The sequence below is a fragment of the Melampsora larici-populina genome (assembly GCF_000204055.1).
Source record: "Melampsora larici-populina 98AG31 unplaced genomic scaffold MELLAscaffold_12, whole genome shotgun sequence".
Lineage (NCBI taxonomy): Eukaryota > Fungi > Basidiomycota > Pucciniomycetes > Pucciniales > Melampsoraceae > Melampsora > Melampsora laricis-populina.
The window spans coordinates 404,701-428,187 of NW_006768776.1; the positions used below are offsets into that span (position 1 = coordinate 404,701).

Sequence of the window (23,487 nt, forward strand, 5' to 3'; positions counted from 1 at the left end):
TCACACGCTTGCTGATTGATGATTGACTCTGGAAGAGGTGATCAATTGATGTGTTAGTATTTCTGATCATTGATGGATTGATATTTCTGATAATCGATGGATTGATTATCAGAATGATGACATCAATCATCAACTAACCTTTCCTTGGGCCGTTTGCTTAGCCTTTGAAACACTTTGCTTTTGTTTCTTGGTTGGAGCCGGGGGTAGTGGTGACGCAGGTCAAAGGCCAAGGGGACCAGGCTGACCAGATGATGTTGGTTCATCTCTCGGATCAGGTGAAAGAGTCATAGATGATTGCAAATCTTTTGGAGGTACCACAAACCCAGGTTGGGTTTGACGTGGGCTTGGAGGTCAAAGACGTCCAGTTGAAGACGTACCTGGTACCTGGAGGGTACTTTGGGATGACATTTGCAATGAATGGATGGACGGAGCAATGGGAATCAACAAGAGTTGTGTTCGCGAAACACCTTTGGATTTGAAGGTGATAATAAAGCAAGAATACATTACCTTATAAAGAGATTTAGTATCAATCCAGGTTGAAACCCACATGTCAGCCATTGCGATTGTGGAAAAATTTGCCAGGTGGTCAGCATCATAAATCTGTACAGAAATGCTCCTGTATTTCCCCACTAAGAATGACCAGTCTATTAACCTTTACAATGGAAATTGACTGAGTTACTAAGGTTTAAAAAATTCATGGATTAAAAATACTATTTTGGTACTATAGACCAGACTGAAATCTTCGATATGCTGACACTGCACCAAATCAATGTTATACCATGGAGTTTAGAAAAGTCAAGATGTCAAAAATTCTCAGTGATGGATGAGAGGTTGGAAAAATTTGAAATAATTATGGTTGAATCAGCCTGTGATGTCCCATTATTTTGCACATTTGTTCATATTTTTACCTTGAGTTTTGAAGATATTTCAAAGAAAAATGATATTGGGGTGTATTTGGTCAGAAACTCAAATTTTGTCCAACACTACCCAGGCTTGAGCAGAAACTTTTGAACAATCACAAATACAACAATTTTCTTTCAATCAATTTGACAGTTGAAAAATATGAAAGCCACAGACTGGATCTACAGTTTTCATCTGGATGCTAAAACCCTTCCAGAAAGATTTATAAGCTTTTCTAGCTTTGCTGATGGGGACGATGATTGCTGTACCTCATTAATTTTTGGACACACACCACTCATTCCAATGTGTATCTGGTGAATTGAACATGTAGATTCCATAATGGGCAGACAGTACAGATGTTGACACAACATTGACAATTTTATTGGTCTCACAAGGTTGATGCCTCCATGACTGCCAGTTTTGGACATAAACTGAGTTTCTGACCTGATATACACCGCTGCCATAAAAATCTGTAAAAATATGCAAAATGATGGGCACACACAAGGGAATGCAACCCTCATTTTTCCATATTTCTTTGGCCCCTTCTGCCTTGTGTATAATTTTATATGTTTTCTGCATTTTCTAAACTCAGTGGTAAATTTGAAATCTGGTGCAGTGTGAAGGTCTATCAATATAGAAATCAATTAAATTCAATATTCCTTTCCAAAACATTCTCCTCCACATTTTTGTCCCCTACACACTTCCAGTACAAGACGTATTTTTATATGTAATGACAGATTGTACATGAGCAGTCTTGTTTTTCCATTGTTTTGGTGGTTCCAAGAGAAAATGGAGGAATTTTTGGCACAAACTTTGAGAAGATACATCAAGAGTGCCACTATACTGTACCCCAGTATAGTATAGTTGCAACTATACTTTAGCGAACTATACTGACTATAGTATCATTTCATTAACTATAGCTGAAGAATGTTTATACATGTTTTGAATCAACTTGTCCCACTATACTATACTGTACAGTATAGTATATCTGAGTTTGTTTTATCTATACCCTATCAAGTATATTTTGAGTAAGTATAGTTGGACTCTATACTACACCAAGTATAGTGAAGTATAGTAAAGTATAGTATAGTGACAGCCTTGATACCATGTACATGTATATCAAGCAATTTGAGACTTCTTTTCCATTCATTTCATCACAATTTGCCACAACAGCAAATTGCTTCAGAAAATCAAACCTCTATGTACAATCAAAAATTACATATATAAATATTGCAAATAGAGAAAGACTGTGCAGAACAAAAATGTGGAGAAAAACATGGCAGAGAGGGAAGCGCTTTGCGCTCCCCATCTCAATTTCAAAACATATGCATATTAATTAATATAGAAGATATTCAAGATTTTAGCCTTAAGTATAGTATAAAAATAGTATTTTTCATCTGTGATTTCTTTCTCAAACCTGAATCACTCCTTCAATTCACATCATGAAATTTAATGGACTATATATTCTTGTTGAGGAAATACAGGAGCAGTTTTGTACAGATTTATGATGACATACAACATCATCTCAATTCTGGTGATATCTCAATAAATTCCCAATGGGGTACATAGTCAAAAGAAAGTTTCCCAGAAGTCTCCAGGAGTGACATCCAGAAACTTCTGGGTCACCTACAATTCCTTTTGGCTGCTTTGAGACTTTTGGGCTCCAGAAGCCTATTTGCACCTATGAGCCTACTAGCACCTGTTAGGCTAGTAGCAAGGCTGCCATTATACTATACCGGTATATTATACTGTTGGTATAGTATATTTCAAGTATACTATACTAGGCATTATATGGAATATACTAGTATATTTATACTTATACTATGCTGAAAATATACCCAGTATATTTGGATTTACCAAACATACCTGGAAGACACCTATACAAGTTTTTGACAAGTTTTTATAAATATACTGCAGTATATTTCAATTATACTATACTATACTGCACTATACTATACCAAGTATATTTAAGGTCCAGTATAGTATAGTGCAGTATAGTACAGTATAGTATAGTGGCAGCCTTGCTAGTAGGCTCAATAAAAAGGTTGTAGAAGGTCTAATCACTTAACCCAAAGTTGTGGAGATCAATATCTACAAGTATAAACAGGTAGAGACTTGGACACAAGATCTTTACTTGCAATAAACAAGTAAAGGCTCCATTTGGTTGACCCTGCAACAAAGGCTTTGGCCCAGGGATTTTGGGTTAATTATTGTCTTTACAACAATTAAAAATAGGAGGAACTCACGCGCAGTTCTGGTCCAAATGTGATCCTCTTTTTATTCATAGAAAGGTCAAAGAAGGTGGTGTAAAAGTCTATTATAACACTGGGAACTTTACACTCTGACTAAAGGAACTTCCCCCGTAGATTTGAATTTTCTTATATCAGATGAATCTCAAATCTGATATAAGCAATACTCAAGGACTGCTTCCTTACAAGTAATTCAACCAAATTGATATTACAAGAATTACTGATTATGGAGTCTAATCAGAAACAAAGTTGTATGAGCAAACCAAATAAGCATCAATACACAAGGTTTGTACAATCAGGCCTTGTCAGGACTGATTTGATGGCTAGGAATTGCTCCACCAGATTATTGTAAGATGGACAAAAAGTGGTTTGATCTTGCAAGATTTGAAAGCATCAAAGATTCTTGATGCAGCCACTCAAGGCCAGGCCCCAACAGTAGATGAGGTGAGCCTCTTTGACTACCTTGAGGACCAGACGGGTCTGGAACACCTTGGAAAAGTAGAGACACTTGAATAGAGTGTTATTCAAAAAAATCTCAGGTGACTATCAAACAAATTCCAAAATTGGTTGGCTTATATTAGCTAAACCAAGGGTGCAACTATACCATACCGGTATAGGTATAGTTAGGTATAGTATTCTTTACACCATACTATACTATACTGGGTATAGTATAGTTGAACTATACTTTAACCAACTATACTCAGTATAGTATCCTTTCACCAACTATACCTGGAAAAGTGTTATATATGTTTTCCATCAAATTATCCAACTATACTGCAGAGTATAGTTTGGTATATCTGAGTATAGTTTGGTATATCTGAGTATAGTTCATCTATAATATACCAAGTATAGTTCAAGTGCAGTATAGTTTGACTATACTATACCAAGTATGATCAAGTATAGTATAGATAGTTGCAGCCTTGGATAAACCTTCACCACATAACAATTGGCTGGATGTTTAGGGATTACCACATGAATGAATTGGTATTTTCCTCCAAGAATTTCTTTGTGCACTATTTTGGTGAAGGATGCCCGTGTCAAATTGATGGCAGATAGTTCATGTATAGCCTTTTCTTCAACCTGTCCAATGGAAAAATGGACAGTGGGCCAAATTGCAAACAGGGACATATTAGTATAACTTACTTGATTGTACCCCTGGGCATCTAAAGGATTCAAAGTCAGGATTATCAAAGCACAGGCTCTGATGAACATCAAGTAGAACAATTCTAGTATACGAGACTTCCTGTAGCCGGTACTTGCAAGGAGAAATATGTCCCAATTTTGAGCTGGACTCATAGTCACGTCCATTTGAAGTGTTCAAGCATTAATGTGATATTTGTCGTATAATAATTTATGTATGACTTCACGCTGATCTTCATTGTTGAACCTGAGTAATAATTTTGAGATTGATGGTCAGAAATCTTTAGGGTTTGCTTTGGTGGTAGCTGGAGAGGCGACTGGAGTCTTTCCAACATGAGGCAAAGGTGGAAATATGGGACCTTGAGAGCGAGTGAGCATGTCGTAGTTGGGTGAAGTCAAAGTGAATGCATGATGATGACAGTGGTGTCTTTGCTAAGAAAGGTTGCCCACCCAAACACTTACTGCCCTTATGATATCTAAGGCCTACACCCCTTATGCCATAAGACTTTTAAGTCTTATGACCTTGATGCCCAAGTTTTGTATTTGTGTTGATTTGTCCAAGAACAAATCAACCAAATCTGATTGACTGCCTGTACACCCAATCTGAGGCTGTTACAGGAATACATAACCACCATAATTGGTCATGGCTCCAGCAGATGCAAACCGAGTCTGTTTGTGTTGAAATAAGTACCAAAATATGTAGAAATGTTTGGAGATCAACACACACAAAACTTGGACCTTTTTGTGGAGAGGGGACCAGGGGAAGTTGAAGAAAGTACCTAACAGTACTTACTTCTTAGAAGTCCTCCGCCAAAAATTGCGTCTCTGCAATAAGCCCCTCTTTGAGGTCACAGACTCAGCTGCAGGAGAGGGGCTTAGATAACCTTAGGAGACTCTCAATGTCTCACCCCCAATTGTGTGAGGTCCTTTGGAGTGATTTTTGGCTATTTGACCCCCCACATCATCAAGATCCACCACAAGTGGGGCACCGCTGCGGATGCTCTAAGTCCCTCCCTCGAATACTTGGGCGGAGGGACTTTGATAAGTTTACAACGGTCCTGGGTGGGCAGAAGGACCCGCACATACGGAAGACAAGATGTGAGGTGTCTACCAACCAATTTTTTGTTTTTTGTTTTGTGTCTTTGGAATTTTCCCCTTGGACTAGCCCGGTATGTAAGATACATATGTGTAATTGCATACTGTAGTCCTGTAAACCCCATAATATGCCTCAATGGTGATTCATCACTTGACAAGTTGGCAGTGTTGCTGTTCATGCCTCTATACTGTCTCAAGGTACCATCAACTACACCAAATGGTGATTGTTTAGAGCATGGCTGACTTTGTGATTTTTCCAGTTTTTCTAGATCATACCTCTTAATCCTTTGGTTCATTTCATGTAGGTTCAAAAGTTCACCTGACTGAGGATAAAACTCAATGGTTGAAGAATTGCTTAGGAGATGAATTGAATCATTTCTTCATTTTTGAATCATTGTCTCATCTTGTATTGTCTCATCTAATTATGTGCTGTTTTGATTACATAGGAGGATCAAAGATGTATATGAGACGGAAGCAATCAATCAGACCACAAACATTATCTCACTCCCTTATGTCAAGGTGGTAGCACCAACAAGGTAATTCAGTATTCATTGACTCAGGACAGCAGAACCTAAAAAAATGTCCTTTAACTGAATTTATTGTGCTATGATTGATTTCAGGGGTTCTAATCATGAGATGGATTTTGCATTTTATTGAGACTTGTTCCGGTTATTGGTGCTCTTGCATTGATCACCAGTTTTGGATTTGTGGGAAGTGCGATAAATTTCTTGCAGATGGGTATTAAATGGAGTACTATCTTGATCTGGGCTTTGGATTTGATCACAATTGTCGTTCCATCCGCCTTACCAGCAACAATTCCAATTGGTACCTCTTTCTCTATGGCACATTTGAGGAAGCCGGGAATATTCTGTATCTCACCCAACAGAGTCAACATCAGTGGCAAAATCAACTTGATATGTTTTGATAAGTGACTTCAGTGAACTGTACAATGAGATTGAAGACACATCAATCTTTGTACCAGATGATAAGAAAACTCCTCTTATGCATGCCTTGGCCACCTGTCATTGGTTGAAAGTAGCCAATGGATGAGTTTTATTGGCTCGAGGATTTTGTCCTGAACTTCATTGATCTGCACCATAATGTGGTGTTGAAGTGAATCGAGTAGAGGACTGATGGGTGTTATGCTGGGTGACAGAGTAGAGGAGAGTAGAGCAATGAACAGCAAAGTGACAAATCACAAATCTATGATTGAGGCATATTATGGGGTTTACAGGACTACAGTATGTGATTACATAGATGTATTTGACATAGCAGGCTAATCCGAGCAAAAAGTTCCAAAGACGCAAAACTAAAAACAAAAAACAAAAAGCAAAAATTGTTTGGCGGACACCTTGTGTCTCGTCTTCCGTACGCATGTGACATTGTCAATTTGACTTCTGTCATGTGGTGGGCGCGGCGCGATGTTGACGCCCCGGTACGCGCCTGGCGCGGGCGCGCCCGGGCGCGTCCTCTTTGGTCCTAATTGCGGTAAACTCCAGGATCCGGGGATCACCTGAGAATTATCTGAGACGCTGAGAATCTGAGAATCCCCCCTCATAAACCATGATATATGGGTTTATGCGACCTTCATCCGCCCCTTCAGGAATGTAAATACATCCTCATACCGTTTGTGCTTTACTTTTGGACATATCCCTTATGACCTGGGAACTGGTACTAAGCTATGTGGCTAGACGTGACTCCTTCCACACATGTGCCGGACATGCGCGTGACAAATCGTTCCCTCACCAACTCAGCACTCAAGCCTAGCCTAGTTCACGTGGCTAGGCTGAGTGCTGACTAGGCTGAGTGCTGAGTTGACGCATAGCAGATTGTTTAAATAAATACTTGATTATTTATAATAGATCTCCGAGCTTCTCGGATTCATTGGAAAGTGGTCACGTTCAATGATTCCGAGAAGACAAATAAAAAGACAAATAGACTAGACTACTACTACTGACTGGTATGATATTTTTCACGGAGATACTGAGGACTCCCATTAAACCTCCTCCTATTAAACCTCTCAGTGTCAATATCAATATGAATAAGTGTCAATATCAATATGAATATTATGCCCTTGGCCCCATTGATCAACACCTTTTGTTAGAAGGTTGGGTGCGGTGCATGAGAAATGTGACTTGACTCTATCATACTTTAGAAATAAGGAAAGGAGTCACTTGACACTCTTAGGAAGTTTCAATGCAACAGGTTTTGTTTAGAGATTTGTGTTTGAGAGGGAATTTTTTCCTTTGCACCCATAATAACTTAGAAGTGATGATTTCAAAAAGACCCAAGATAACCAAACGTTCCATCACCAGCAATCATTCCTTTCACTTCAGCATGCTACTGATTGACTTTGTTGGCCAAATGTCCAACACCAGCGCTCATCTGAGCACTACACTAACTGTCAGCAACTTTATTCAATTTATATCCCTAGTGTCCGAAGTTCAACACAACGCTGGAGTTTCTTTACGGCTCACACAAAACCGACCAACCACGGTGATACCTTTCCTGACCAAAGCACTGTCCCCAAACTTTCCTGACTACCTCATCAACGATCTATGGAGTTTAACCTTCCCACTGTTATCCTTGACACGCTTCGACCCAAAAGCCGCCATTTGCACCTTTGGACTTCGAACTGACTTGGCCGACAAGGACAAGCTCCCTGAACGTTTCCTACGCCCGCCTGTATCACAATGTGTAGTTTGCCCAAAATCACATAATTTACATGTCCATACCCGCTTGAATGGGTACCTTTTCGACACCAATGGCGTACACTCGGTTCAGATAGTCATCCTGGATTGCTCAGGTGAGAATTAATTCAAACACCAACACCACAGTCCGGATGCATGACTCAAATATTTGATATGACGTACAGGCTGTGGAGCATCTTATTGCCCCAGTTATTACACGGGCAATAAATTTTGACACTATTACACCGTGCCGATGGGACGTGATGTGGAGATTATCCATGTGCACTGTCATTATTACATGACAAACCGTTTGGGTAACCTGTTCCAAGTGATTCAAATGTTGGCTCAGTAAGTTCAAAGTTCAATTGATATGTCTTTTATTCATGTGACTCAAAATAAAATTCTTGCATTATTCTAGTGTCTCCCACTTCATTCTCACAAACTGGTATAATGAGATCTCTGTTGAGGACTCCAATGTCCTACAGTTTGAATCAGCGCAAGTTTTCAGTCCGGCTATGTCAGAGGCAGTGTGCCTAGATGGGCTCAAACTACGCGACTTGTTGGAGCACGAAGACTGAAGGCAGCAACAACTGCTGCTTCCTGCAAGTGGCACTGATGATGCTTGTTTTGAGAAGGCTATCGCCTCCCACCTGGACCGGCTTGACATTAAAGGTACAAGTTTCCGTGATCATTACTGCAGCAGCTGTGCTCGAGTCAAATCAGGTGGTGTGGATCCGGAGACAGGTGAAGAAACATGGCTAGGTACATACACAATGTCCTTACTCTTTTGAATCCGTATTCTGTTTGGATTTAACCAAATACAATCCATTCCAGGAATCCAAGCAGTTGTCACCAATGGTCTCACTATTGGGCACTGGCGTTGCAGTGCTTCCACAGAACAACTTGAAGAGCTAGCAAAAATCTCAGGACTACCTCCACCTGAAGGCCCTTGTACTCATCCTCTCGACAAGATCAATGATTGATTCTGTCCCCTTCACCACTCCCTCCTGGGCACCAGGTGTCATGTACAACCTTGCCGAAAAGATGCCCTGCCAGATTCCAAAACATGTGGTCTGACTGCCCACATCAAAGCATGGGCAAAATTCACAGAGCGTGTCGAATCAAATTTTTCTCTCACTGCCATCCTCAATCGACCCAGTTCCAATCTACCATCCAATCCAACGGTCCACCTGGACGCTGAAACAGGGGAAATCAATGATCTGGAAGGTCTACGCCAAGCCGATGTATCTGATCGCATGCATGAGGGCGCCCGCAATGGTGGAGCCTCGCAGGCTAATGCAAAACTTGTGGTTTCAAGATGCTGAACTCACAATGATCAACTAGTGGTTGGGTGTTGCGGCATTATCTTGGCGCGGAAAACCTTTTATCACTCAGAATCTGTGAGCACTGTCAAGGTATGTGCTGATTGTTTCTGATGCGGTGTAAGTTAACAAATTGATTTGTGTTGCTCTTCTCAGTATTTTTTGGAGGAGACTTTTCCTCAAGGAATGCCTGAGGTCGTGTTCTACAACAATGAATGTCGACTCACCGAACACATATACCATCAAGTCTAAGATTCCAGCCGATTCCAAGGTACTGTGATACCTGTGGATCCTTTCCACCACCGTTTGCATGCGGAAAGTGACACATTTTGCAAAAGATTTACCAACCCAAAGCTCTTTCCTGATATCCAAGAAGAGGGCAAATGGATATTCAACGCGCCCGCTGCAGAACTCACCAACATATGGTATGGAGCTTTTGCATCTATGTGTCGTAACATGCACTCCCTCCAGTATAATTTTTTCTTGGAACAAATGGTTCATTTGAGGAATCTTTGGCTCACAAAGAAATTGAACAAGCAAAAGGGAATGTTGTTCTTGGGGCACGGTGTCCTTTGATAGATAGAGGGAATTCAAATAATGTTTTGGAATTATAATTGCTCATTTGGTTTTGGATTATGTGTTGTTTTCTCTCACACAAATATCTATCTAATAGATAAAATTTGAAAATACCTCGGGTTTTGGTGAACCTTTTTGTATAACCTTTGTGAGCTTCCAACTGACCATAGTCTCTCATAGTCATATGACAGACCGTATATTGCACAAACAAACACAAACAAAGAACATGTGATAGTTATTATTGCACTTGACACTTGAAAGGAATGTAAATGTAAAAGCAACGGATAACAAAGACATGTTTGTTCTGTGGTCACGGGGACATTTGGGAACATTTGGGATCGATTGTGATTGTGACACAAGGGGCCATCCATCGAAGCACTGGGAGCCTGGAAAGAAATCTGACCTCTAGACAATTTCGCGATGGAGTAATACCTGAATGTGAATGAATCAAGGTCAACAACTGGAATTATATAGGTGGATAAGCTTGGATATGCTGTAACCCACTTGAACAATGAGCTGGTTAGATTCTGTATCTTTTGAAACAACAATTCCTTCCAACCACATCACTGTGCCTATAGTTATGTTTCTTATCTCTGATAACTCAGGGGAAAAGTGGCCAAAGCAATAAGTGATCGCGAATTGCAACATTGTACCTTCCTGGAGTGATAGATAGCGATTGGCAAGTCATGTTGTTCTCAGTGAGTGACAAGTCTGCGACAACACATCAACTGCAGTACTCACAGCCGAGTGAAAGATCTCATGTTTGGCTTGGATGTAAGATGCCATTCGCCATCGTCGTTGTCATTGTCCAACGTCATTCAAAGTACTTTGCCTATTGCACTGATCTTCGCTTTACCAGAAAGGTCTTCAGGTTGAGGGGGGATTGTGGCAACCAAGCTCTGAGTCATGATGCTATGTTTGATAAACGCATCACCGTCTACGAGGTCTACCCCCACCGGTCCATGTATATGGTAGGTGTGATTCCGCACAAGAAAGTCATCAGATATGCTAAGTCCATAAGCTTTGAGTGGGCTTAGTATGGGCTGGCCTTTGTTGTCCTTCAAAACTAGGTTGGTTTCTGTCTGGTGCCATGCTACACCGCCTTCGCCCTGCGCCTGGGTTGGATTCACTGGGGTGGTCTGTGGATTTGATTGTTTAAGGGAGAAAGATAAGAGTCAATAAAATAAAAACCAAAGACATCAAAAACCACATAAGAAGATGAACATGAGCCGTACATCGCTGGTTGCGGTGAGGATTGCAGAGAGCGTGGCAGTAAGGGGTGGTTGACGAGGCATGTCTATTGTGCTGCTTCAGCTTTGACGACACAGACTCCGCTGCGCCTCATAGCATCTGATGCTGATTTTATATCTTTCACGGAATCGAGGTTTGCTGGCTTGACATACATACACAGGGTCTGAATAATCACTTGTGGAGGTGAACCCCAAGGGTCCTCCTCAAGTGCTCGGACTGGTAAAGCTAAGGGGCCTCCCCTTCTGTTTGGACTGACTTCATCAGTGGCAACTACAGTTTGTTGAAATAGAAACAAAACTGACCACCCCAGTATTTCAATTTCATTGGGCTAAAGATTCTATATTAATGACAAAGTGGGATAATTGGATGTTTTTTGGTTGTTAAATCAAAAACTCAAAAACCGTAGTGGAAATAGATGTGATTAGGCATTTGATACCCCTTGGAACTCCTTTTTGAAAAGGATTCTTGCCTCACCAACGGTCGCACGCGCATTTTTCTGGTACTGCGCCAAGAAACGGTTGTACCCCACCCGTTCTACCCACAGCCTGTTCCTATATACCGTTGAAGCAACCAGAATCCACTCCTTACCCCAAATGTCCTGCCATGCCTGCAATGGAGGGAGAGTCTCACACTCCTTGTACCACACGAGGAGGGTTGACACAAGCACCAAAGAACCGGGCCACTTTTTCTTCAAGACTCGGGCCGAGTCCGTCAACACTGGAGACGGGGTGGGCGGGGTGGCAACACTTGCTCCTTCTCTATATGAGAATAAAATGCGTATACATAATATACATCAGGATATAAGTAATAATAGGCAGACGTTACTGATGTCTTGTAATAATTACTCACTGTGTTTTTGGGAATTTTTGTGACAACATGAAAAGGGTCAAAGATTGGTGGCTTGGAAATTTCGCGTTGGGAGGCAACCGCATCATCAGCTTGACTGGTGGGTTCAGGCAGGCTGCTCTTTACAAAAATAATGTTGTCGTCAGAGTCGGGAGGCAGACTTGTTGGAAATGAGGAGACCACTTGAGGAGGGTTGAGGCCGTAGGTTTCAACTGGAAGTGAGGCTGAGGCCGGCGGTTCGACTGGATCATTCTGTGCTGCCGCTGTTGTAGGAAATACGGGGCCTTGCTTGGATTTGGATTGAGGTAAGCCTGGGCTGTTAGGATTGACAGTGTGAAACCTGAATACAAGGTTTTTCTTACTTGCCGGGAAGCGATGAGGGAATGAAACCATTGTTTCATGCTACACAATCAATCAGATGGGCCGGTCAATTCATGAAAATTTGTTGATCAAATCATGATCTCTTACCCATGCGTCGATTTTGTTGTCCCAGAACAACAGTGAGCGGTTCCAAGATGTTCCCAGGGTTTGTGTGCAAGCTTGCATGAGCAAGCTGGATTCTTCCAGCCTTGCCTTGGGCCAGTGGTCAAAATGAGCAGATATGACCTTCTCTGCGATTGCCTGTTGGATTTTAGATTCAAAGTGTTGAGTGGTAGGGTTGGTGTGTCATCAGAACAGAATTGATAAGTGAAGTAAAACCCACGTCAAGCCAAAGATGGATGGTGACGACTTTATTCTCATCATATTTGTTAGCAATTTCCCGTTGAACCGCCCCATATTGCTTGCAGAGGTCAATTTGAATCGTCAATACGGCTTCAACACCCAAACGGTGTCCAAGCGTCTTGGCACTTTGGGCCCACTGGTGAGCACGGGGTCCCCTTGGGCGTGGTGGTTCACTAGTGCTCACGGAGGTTGGTTGAGCTGGAGCTGGAGCTGCTGAGGTCGAGGTGCTAGGTAACGGGATTTCCCTTGGGTTTGCTGTGAGGGTGGCCAAGGGACGCTTGGGTTGGTGTTTGGAACACGGACCCAAACCGTATTTGAGGCAACACTGGAGGGTGGTTACAAGGGTAAGATGAAGAAATAGTAAGTATCCATAGGCTTAGAAAAGAAAAAACAAACTTACCGCTTGGCAGTATTGGTAAGGACACCCCTTGTTGCCAGTGGTGCGGTGTTTCCGCACGACAAGTCCTCGTGAAGGTCGCTGACAGGGATATACGGCTTTGGCACGTTGAGGGCCTACAAGTGAGTCTAGCTGGGGTGGATCAAACGGCGTGAGAGGTGGTTGTTGACCTGAGAACGGGTGAAGGTCATGATCCTGGTTTGAATGATTTGAGGTCGTGCTGAGCTGTCGGGTTGCTGTTGTGGTTGGTTTAGGATCAAGGGTTACCCCAGAAGGAGAAATTCTGGGGCCCCAGTCAGCGGGAGAAGAAACAATAGTTCGTGGAACACCTGCGTGTATCAATGCCCGTTCGTAGTTAAATTGATCACAACGCCAGGTCCGCCAGTTGTGTGAATTGTTCTTGGGAAGTGTGGGGCACTAACGTGTGTGGATGTCGTGAGTGTGAGTGTGAGTGTTATGTTCAAAGATGAAGATGAAAGACTTACATGGATCCGCCATGCGTCTTCTAGCGCTGAATGATAACATAGGGGTGTTGAGCATTTGGGGGACAGAATGCCAACAAGCCCACGCACGGCCGGCTGTGGCAAAAAACCTTCAGTGATGAATACGTAGCGTTCGTGGACCAGAGTAGCAACAACCATGATTGAAGATGTGATTGATCGTGTAGTTTTTGAAGTACGATGGCAAATTCTGGTGAACGTGAGCGAGCGACGATGAAAACGAAGTGTGATAAAAAACCACATGTTCCAGTTGTCCGCTTTGAGCTGGTTGAGACATGGCTGCAATTGAAGGCATCCATATTGGGATACTTGAAACGATATGATACGAGTGGATTGAGTTGGATGGGTGAGGTGGTTTGGTGTTGTGATCGAGGTTGAGGTTGAGGTGACAGGCCGCGTACATGCCCAATCACAATGTTCACATAGGGGTTTGGACTTGGAACGAAGAGGTTTTGGCCTTCGTTACATGACATGGGAAATGCTTCTATGTATGCTTATACAGCATGTGCTGTATTGGGGCTTTATTCTCACAGTCTCAGATTATTCTCAGTGTCAAATTAGCAGGACGTAAACCCGGATCCTTGGGTACTCCCCTTAATTGGAGTGGGCGCGCCCATGAACCTAAGGGCCCGTTCGGTTCCTTTTCAAAGATTATATGACCTGAAAACCAAATTTCAGTTCGCCCCTATCTTGAGGTGCACATCGAGATTGTCGTAATTCAAAAACTGAGATTACCGAACAGCGAACCAAAAGAGGTCAACAGACGTCTGTTGACCTCGTCATGATCAGTTCGCTGTTTGGTGACGACCAGGTGTGATTGTATCTCGTGTTGTTGTTTGACTCTCCCTTTTGAAACGGTCATCCAGACCTTTGTTTTCTTCGTTCATCGTCTTCAATCATCAACTTCAATCTTCTTTCATCATCTTCGTTCATCATCATCGTTCTCATACTTTTCCCTACAAAACCAAACCACCTCTACAGAATAAAACCGACTACCTTGTAATGTCATCACACAACACCGGCTCGAACGAAATACAGCGTCGTGCTCGCCTGTTTTCGAGATCACTACACACTCATGATCACACGCAAAATGAGAAGTTATTAAAATTAAAATTTATCAAACAAGTTCTTGCTATTCAAAAGCAACATTTTGCCATGTTCACCTATTTTAGTATTGGTACTCAAATCTGCATTAGACAACTTCTTCCGCAGCTCTACAAAACACCGCGCCTGACCTCTATTCTCAGTGGTCAAGCTTGGATTGATGAACTCATCAATAATCCAAACAATTTGGTTTTTCATGAGAATCTCAGCATGCGCAAACATGTCTTCTTCGAACTACGTTCTGTGCTTGAAGAAGCTGGAATTCTGTGCGACTCACGGTTTATAACTGCAACTGAGAAATTGGCTCTTCTACTCTATCACTACACCAAACTACATTTTTTCCTAGGGGTGTAGAAAAGTACTTTGCACATAGAAAATAATACTTTTCTACGCATACAACGTACTTCTCTACGCTTGGAGACAAATTTGGTGACTGTAGAAAAGTACATATACACCTTTGTTTTGTCGATATATGCCTGATTGGTTCCCTAGTGTAGTGTACTTCTACATAATATCAGAAGATGGGGCATTGGGCCGGGTCACTCCGGCCTACCGCGGCCATCTTTAAACTAGTGTTCATTTTCAGTTTGTCGTACGCCCAGCCTTACTGTCAAAATTCCTCTCGACTAGCCCACAAATCGCCAAATCAAGTCTCAACACTCGTCATGTACGCTGTAACCCGCCAATGGACAGATCGCATTCACCGTCATTTCGTCGAGTTTCATTGTCAACAACAAGATCATTCTCTCACACCACTTCCTCTCACAAGTCTAGGCGGGCTCGTAAGCAAGTTTCACGTCTTGGATGCTTCACCAAATGGCCACAGTAGAATGCGATTGTAAGTTGATGATCTTTGAAGCGCGGAGCAATCTTCCTAAGTACGTTTCATCTTACACAACGAATCAATATTCACGTTTGTTTTGAACCTAAAACCAATCAAAGTGTCTTTTCAATCTGAACTTCGAATGTAGATCGGCACCGATTTGGTTGATAAGGGTTGATAAGGGTTGATACGATAGTTCCGGGTACTTCAGGGGGAATTTGGTCATTTCAAGGCTCAACCCCGCTCTTTGAAACGGTATTCATCAATCAATGTTACCAGCCGATCTTTTTCTTAATAGCTCCTTCTGTGTCACTAAATATTATGAAACCTTTAGCGCAATCGGACCAAACCATGTCAAGTATCAATTGTTGTAATCGAATACCACAGATCCCCTGCTTCATTTGTATCCTCTGTGACCTGAAGAGCTGTGGAATTGTACCCGCTTGATCAAACTACTCTACTTTCAACTTAATTTGCATAATGTTGTCTCCCACAAAGAAGACTCGTCCAACCCGAAGGCATATCTGCACCTGCCGAGCCCACAACTGTTTTGCTGGCCTTATCATAGACGCAAATGGGAACTCTCGTTCAGGTGTCGAGCTGAGTCCGGAGGCGTTTGAAGCTCATCAAAGGACAGAGCTACGACTACAGGCTCAAGCAGCCGTCAGTGCTCAACCCACACGTCTATCTCCAAGTTCTCGGCCTCGGACCTATATCGCAAGTCAGGATGATCTTGCAACACAGCTTGAAAGAGTCGCCCTTGGTTCCAATCTTCCTGTGGCTGGGAGCGCGCAACAGAGTCCCTCAAGTGATCGGCCATCGACATCAGCTGCCCCTTTTGGATCAAAACCTTCCCATGAGTTGGCCGATATCTCGAGTGATCACAATGCTATTGAGGAGCATATTGACACCTCTGAAAGCCAGCTTGCCGCAGAATCAGCGCAGGTGCATGGTGTTCAAGTTTACAGCTGTGGTACGCTATCTTTCATTCATGATTGATTTGTTAAAAAGTTTGATCGGCCGAAGTGCTTACCCAGATTGGTATTGACAGCACGGTTCTTCAAGTTCAGCTTGGAGTTTATTAACCCACTACATTTGCACGCAGCACTAGCTGCAGCTCTCATGAATATCTTTAGCCACGCTTCGTTGAAGGCTACTTCATGGCTCCTGGACGTGCAAAGAACCAACATCGAGCTGTCTTTGACACATGGCCTGAGGCCCACCTCTTCGCCAGATCATTTTCTTCCTTACGATGTCGAAGTTTTACACCGGATCCCCAGGACAATTGCCACGGTTTTTGGATGGCTGCAAATTGACCCCACGCTTATATACATGAATTGCTGCCGATCCTGCTTTGCCTTGTACCCCCTCGAAAGCGCGCCACCTACATGTAATCATAGAATCTCTAGCATTCCAGGTGGTCCACCGGAGCCCAAGGATTCCGATGTCGAGTTACCTGCCATGCCATCGAACTTCGACTTCACCGAGCGTCTATGTGGTGAACCTCTATTACGTTTCTCTAGAGGAAATCAGGTCCCTGTGCGACGCTATGCTTTTCAGAGCCTTTCTGATTGGATTGCTCGACTGCTTTCGCGACCTTGCGTCGAGTCATGGCTCGACGAGTCCTTGGTAGAATCGGCCAAGCCCTTCGATCCGCATAATCCTGTCCATGATATACATCAAGCCAGACTATGGAAGGAATTTCGCGGCCGAGATGGGGAACAATTTACCGCTAAAAGCGGAAATCTTACCTTCGCAATGTTTGTTGATGGAATAAATCCATTTGGAAACAAACAAAGCGGACACCATGTGTCAATAACCTTCATCGTACTAGTGTGTCTGACACTACCTTTTCGCATTCGTTATCGACCAGAAAACGTATTTTTGGTAGGGGTTGTTCCAGGGCCGCGGGAACCATCCCTCGAGCAAATGAATTGGGTTTTACGCCCAATTGTAACTCAACTGCAAGTTCTTTGGAAGGAAGGCCTGCTTCTTTCACAAACACATTCGCACAAAAAGGGTCGCCTCATTAGAGCAGCCCTGCTACTCTTTATAGCGGATTTACCTGCATTACGACGATCCCTTGGCTTTCCGAGTGCGAACGCAAACTACTTCTGCTCCATATGTCTTTTGACAAAGGCTCAGGCCAAAAATTTCGATTTCTCATCTTGGCCACCCCGTACCACTTGCCAGCACAAAAAATGGGCTTATTCAGCGCGGGATTCTGAGACAGTAAAGGAGCGGGAAACAATTTTCAAAACCCATGGAGTTCGTTACTCAGTTCTAGTTGATCTTGAGTATTGGGACATCATTGACTGTCATGTTGTTGACTCGATGCACAATCTTTTACTTGGACTACTGGCTTGGCACTGCCGACGGTTTTGGTCGATGAAAGAGATAATAGATGATGAAGACAAGCCAACATCAATCAGTACGGTTGAGTTATTGAATCTTCTCTCGGAGCACTCGAATCCACAATCACAAGCAAGATATGTGAATGTTCCTGCACCAGAAGACTATGAAGATGGTGATGAGAACATCAATGATATCTTGTTTTCAGAAAATACGGACTCAGATGACGAAGATTTTAATCCTTTGGGAGAAGGTTGGAACGGTACATGGGAACCTCCACCAGTTGACAAGATTATATTTGATGCACCCATGCTGAAAGAAATCAATGCGCTACTTCCTCAGATTCATATTCCCAGCTGGATCAAACGTGCGCTACCAGTTCTGGGTAAAGCTTCATTTGGCAAATTGAAAGCTGATGAGTGGAGAAATCTATTCACAATTCAATTACCTCTGATCCTCATTCCAATGTGGTATGGTCATGATCAGGTCAAATCATCACTCCTCAAGAACTTCTGTCATTTGGTATCATTGGTTAACCTGGCACTCAAGCGCGTGATGACATCTGAAATCATTTCTTCATACCGCTATCACATCCGTGAATATTTAGAGAGTTCATTCCTGCTCTTTGAGCACTGTAAACCTACATGTAACCATCATATGGCTATACATCTAGCTGATTGTCTTGAAAAAGCTGGGCCAGTTCGTTCTTGGTGGTCATTCCCTTATGAAAGGATGATGGGGGCTATCCTCAAAGCAAGTCATAATAATCATATGGGTAAGCTTGTCTCTGAAACTTTTGCCTTCTATTGATATACTTAACTTCACTTGTTTGTCTTTTGCAAGGCGAAATCGAAATAACATTCATGAAGAGTTTTTGCCGTGCAGGGAATCTTGCAGGAATACTCGAAGACGAAAAGCTTCCTGAGGCTCTTCATCCTTACATATCACGCTTGAAAGAATTATACGAGCCATCACCAAAACTTCGCAGACAAGTTTCGAACTCAAAGATGCAATCTCTTGAACCTGTTGTCTTGAAATCATTGACCAAGCGCTTGAACAAACAAAGGAAAGATGATTGTATATGGGTGATGCCGGAAAAATGGGCTTCAATGTCCAAAGAAAGCTCTCTTGGGTTCTCTCCAGTTGCAGCTCAAGGAATATTTTATAATCAAGTTTCACATTTGAATGTGAACTTCTCAACATTCAAAGCCAGTCGCAAAGATAGTTTCATTATCTTCAATTCATTACAAGGAGAAACCTGCTTTGGTCGAATTCACTCTATCTTTACACACCGCCGAAGTCCGGAGCCAAACAAAAGTACAAAAGATACATGGCTTTGTGTACAAGCATTCCGTGCACTCTCCCCCACTCAGTATAATCCATTTTCAAAAGTTGATGCGCCCGTCCAGGTCGAGTTGCGATTATGGGAGAAGCCTGAAAGTGTCTTGGTAAGATTAGATGAAGTGGTGGCGCACTGCGCCTGGATGATGTATCAAGCTGGTTCAATTCACGAGAGTTTGAACGTGTCAACAGTCGCATTGGTGTCTATGGAACGATGAGGACCTTTGACTGGTTTATTGAATATCTAAAATTGAAATATGTTCATGAATGTATTGAGTGCTTCCATTGTCGAGGTACAAGAAAGAGATACTAGATTGATTATTCCCAATACAATTAACGGATGTCTAGAAGTTGAATAAATTTGTCTATATAATTAGTGATTACATTGTTACAAAGAGATATCATATCAATGACTCACATCATCAGCAGTCGTCATTTATCATCACAGTGATTTTATGATAGGGATCAGAGTTGAGAGAAGCGGTTTGCGTTCAATACCAAGTGCCGACCTTTCAAAAGGCGTTAATGTTTCAAGGTATTGTTGTGAGTAGCAGTCTATGGGGAGACCAGAAGGAGCAGGATGATCAGAAATCGAAGCATTTGGGCACCGGAGTCGAGGGCGTGGAGGGCGTCCGTTACTTGATGAACTACGTCTATTTTCCTGTTTTGGAGGCTTAGGAATACTAGCATCAACCCGTGCTTTATATTCTTCTAAAAAAATAATAGTATCTGTCAACTCAGAGCTGCGCCAAATCAGCTTTCGAATGTGAACCGCAGTTTGTGTTTGGTCAGAGTCGAGGTCTAGACAACCCTCGTGATCCGTCTCGTCATCGCTGCAAGCCGCTTGGATGACGGCTGAAAGGGGCCACAGAGGCTTTTGTGAGAGTACTATACGTTCGCGTAGCTTCTTTGTCTGTTTAAGACTTGCATCAGTCTGATGGATGATGGGAAGCGAATTGAAGAGGAATGAGCTCACATAACACAGTCGGGCACGTCTTCGCCCTGCGCTGGCAGTTTGCTTCTTTCGCCTCTCGTCCCAGCTTTCTTGCTGATACCTAAGTGTCAGGGTTGCAGATTAATATGTTTGTTAGCTGATGTTGGAGCGCCTGATGCTGAGAGAGGGAATAAGACAAACTGTTTCATAAGAGACCGGACTCGTGTATTCAAGAGCTTTTTGAGCTGTTGTTGGTTTGCTGCATCAAGTGACACACCAGGATATTCACCGCACTCAACTAGCTTGATGAATATGCTAAACGCGAGGTCCCACAACCATTTATTCTCGGCAGAGGATGGTGATTTGGAGAAGTCGGGACGAAAGCTAGATACTCCCACAAATTGCATCATGGTCCGCATGACTATCAGCTGCTGTGCTGTTGCTTTGGGATGTCGTGGCCCGTCACTTCCCAGAAGAGACTCGTCAAAAGTTGGTGGGGATTCTGCAGGGGAACGTTGACAAGGTTCAAAATCGTCAAGGTCAACATCAATCTTCCAAGCCTTTTGATCTTCACCAGTCGCCGGAGCCGGAAGCCTGGCTGAATCTTCGGTATGACCTAAGAGAGTGTCAATATGGAGCCGCATCCAAGACTACTGGGTGATATCAGCTTAGTTCTTCTTGCTCCAGACACAAAATGAGGACTCACTGCAGATCTTCCGCCGCGCACTTTCGTCTCAGGCGAGGGGGTTGGTTTGACATCTGCAAATCGACTCACGATCTGCGATAAGATGGCCAAATCCTTGGTCACGAGCTCAAGTTTACGATTAGTTTCTGCCAGTGAGTGTTTAAGTTGATCTAAAAAGTTGCCACTCTTCAGGAATCACATCAGATTTTATCCTAGGGATTCATACAACGACTCACAGTATTTGAAACGCCACTGGGGCTCGTCTTTGTCCTCCTCCAAAGGACCCTGACCGTGATCAACAAATTCATTAACCTCAGGGGCTGGACTCGCCGAGGCAGGTTGTGGCTGGGGTTTCATGGAAGGCGGTGGAGATGTGCGAGAGAATGCTGGCTTTTTTGAAGTGGACTCGCGGAAAGGGCTGTGCTTATCAGAGATTGAATCTGGTAATCCATCACTGGCCTCACTTGACGATTTGTCGTCGTCTGGTGGAAGCCAATCGTCGTCTGAAAGGTCTGCTGGCTCAGGATCACTCGTCGGAAGTAGTTTAGAGGTTGGGTTAGGGCGAGGGTAGAGGAAGCGTCGATGTTCGAGACTAGGAAATGCGTCTTGGAGCACATCCTTCTCGGTGGATTGTTTCTGTGAAGATTCGGCTGTGAGATATAAAGCATCAGAAATTGAAATACACTGGATGATGATCAACATACTAGGGAGGTACTAACGTGGCTCTTCTGTTGGGCTGCGCTCTGAAGACTCGCAAGGTGAGAAAGATGTTGCTCTTCCTTTACCCTTGCTTCTTTGTTTTCTGATTGATGACTCGGATTGACGAACCAACTTTTTGGCTACTCTGACCTTAGCTTTCTTTGGGTTCTTGGGAAGTGTTGGACCAGCTAAAGTCGAAATTTGTACTGGGCCTGTTGGTGCAGAACCGTGAGTAGTACGTGTTGAGCTTTGCGTAAGGGATGGTTGCTGTTCCAGACTAGGAAGTGTGTCCTGGAGCACATCCTTCTCGGTGAATCGTTTCTCTGAAGATTCTGCTAGTAGATGTAAAGTGTCACATCAGTATTACACTAGATCAGCATACTCGGGAAGTACTAACCTGGCTCTTCTGTTGGGTTGCGCTCTGAAGGCTCGTAAGGTGTTCTTTGTTTGCTGATTGATGACTCGGATTGACAAACCGAGTTGTCGGCCGCTCTTTCCTTAGCTTTCATTGTTTCCTTGGGAAGTGTTGTACCAGCTGCAGAGAAAATTTGACCTTGTCCGGTTGATGTAGAGCCTTGAGTGGTATGTGTTGAGCTGTGTATAAGGGATGGTTGGCCGTCATCTGGGTGCACAGGTAGAAAGGAGGTCAGCTTGCGTCAAATCCACACACTATGATAATGACATTCAAAAACACATTACCTTGATGTTTGTGGTGAGACACTGGTCCAGCTGATAAGGGAGTAGTAATTGATACTAAGTCATCTTGGTTGACATATTTAGCAGATCAGAGTTGAGATTGAGTTGACAAACCAGTGAGTATGAGCGAAGGGCCAGCTTGAGGTTTTGGCAGCGCAAATCGGAACATGTGGCGAGGTATGCGAACTGGGCAAATTGTTTCAGACATTAGCACTTTAAGCCAGCGTGGGAAATGAATCAAACCCATACGTACTTAGATCACGATTCTGATTACACAGAGCAACCAGTTTATCTTTGGGAAGTGTCTTGCCATCTAAGCCAATTCCCTCGACAATTCGAATCAAATCGGGAAGGTCGAGTTGGTTGAAATCGTAATCATCTGGGGCAACTGGATCAGTATGCTCAGCTCCTGCTTGAACATCCTGTGTTCCGTCGGGAGAAGCTTCATTGACGTGCGTTTCTGGGTCATGTGCTGTAGGCTTGGGCCTGACTTCGCGAGCTGAGCGAATCCTTGAGGCTTTGTCTTCACGGGTGAGCCTTGGCCTCTTAGTCTTCACGTACTTATCGAGGAGGTCGACCAATCTGTTTCGAGACGTCTTGGGTCCAACCGGAAAACCTAAATCACCAAGACGACTGGGTGAATCTTGTTGCAGTTCAGGTGTATTGCGTCCTATAATCCCGGGGCGGGGCGGGTAATAAAACATTGAAAATCAAGTGGTGAGCGTAATTAGCGTTGATGACATTTTTGTAAAGCTTCCAATGAGAAGATGCGTTCTCAGTTCAAAACAAGACATAGCTTACCGTCCGCTGAATTGGTAGGTGAAGGCGAGCGCTTCCTGCGCTTTTGGGAGTTGGTTCTCGTACTCAAACCACTGGGAGCTGAGCTAGCTGGCGGTGGGAGATGTGGCTGTGACGTTGAAGAATGCACCTCCGGCGCTGGTTGAAGAGGGGCTGTCCCAGGTGCTTCCGAAAGTGTGGGTGTGTTTTTGCCTCGCAAGCTCCGACGAGGAAGACTCTTTGAAGAAGACGTGGTCATTGAGGGCAATAAAATAGGACAAACGAATAGACTAATATGTTAAGAATAGAGCTAGTAGTCACAAGACATTAAACGTGTCCTTAAAGAACTTTCTAAACCTGACAACTACGGATCATATAGGTGTAGGT

The 23,487-nt window shown here is 43.2% G+C and overlaps 4 protein-coding genes across 4 annotated transcripts; 2 read left to right on the forward strand and 2 right to left on the reverse strand.

The window, feature by feature from the left end:
• Positions 1–6,118: 6,118 nt before the first annotated feature.
• MELLADRAFT_84923 (uncharacterized protein) lies at positions 6,119–6,316 on the forward strand (the record flags this gene model as incomplete). The annotated part of the gene is made up of 1 exon (XM_007408289.1): positions 6,119–6,316. One exon carries the CDS (start codon positions 6,119–6,121, stop codon positions 6,314–6,316), a length of 198 nt encoding a protein of 65 aa, XP_007408351.1.
• A 4,474-nt stretch (positions 6,317–10,790) lies between these two features.
• Positions 10,791–13,830, reverse strand: MELLADRAFT_105099 (uncharacterized protein; the record flags this gene model as incomplete). Its single annotated transcript, XM_007408505.1, has 9 exons — positions 10,791–11,111; positions 11,303–11,493; positions 11,526–11,560; positions 11,854–11,981; positions 12,073–12,471; positions 12,538–12,690; positions 12,773–13,117; positions 13,193–13,606; positions 13,675–13,830. The coding sequence occupies 9 exons, from the start codon at positions 13,828–13,830 to the stop codon at positions 10,791–10,793; spliced, it is 2,142 nt and encodes a 713-aa protein (XP_007408567.1).
• A 4,447-nt stretch (positions 13,831–18,277) lies between these two features.
• On the forward strand, positions 18,278–19,527 carry MELLADRAFT_84925 (uncharacterized protein; the record flags this gene model as incomplete). Its single annotated transcript, XM_007408290.1, has 2 exons — positions 18,278–18,743; positions 18,812–19,527. The coding sequence occupies 2 exons, from the start codon at positions 18,278–18,280 to the stop codon at positions 19,525–19,527; spliced, it is 1,182 nt and encodes a 393-aa protein (XP_007408352.1).
• Positions 19,528–19,751: 224 nt separating this feature from the next.
• Positions 19,752–23,359, reverse strand: MELLADRAFT_61955 (uncharacterized protein; the record flags this gene model as incomplete). The annotated part of the gene is made up of 10 exons (XM_007408504.1): positions 19,752–20,364; positions 20,445–20,893; positions 20,950–21,112; positions 21,155–21,578; positions 21,648–21,962; positions 22,025–22,249; positions 22,327–22,356; positions 22,438–22,509; positions 22,577–22,993; positions 23,125–23,359. 10 exons carry the CDS (start codon positions 23,357–23,359, stop codon positions 19,752–19,754), a joined length of 2,943 nt encoding a protein of 980 aa, XP_007408566.1.
• Between the last annotated feature and the right edge of the window lie 128 nt (positions 23,360–23,487).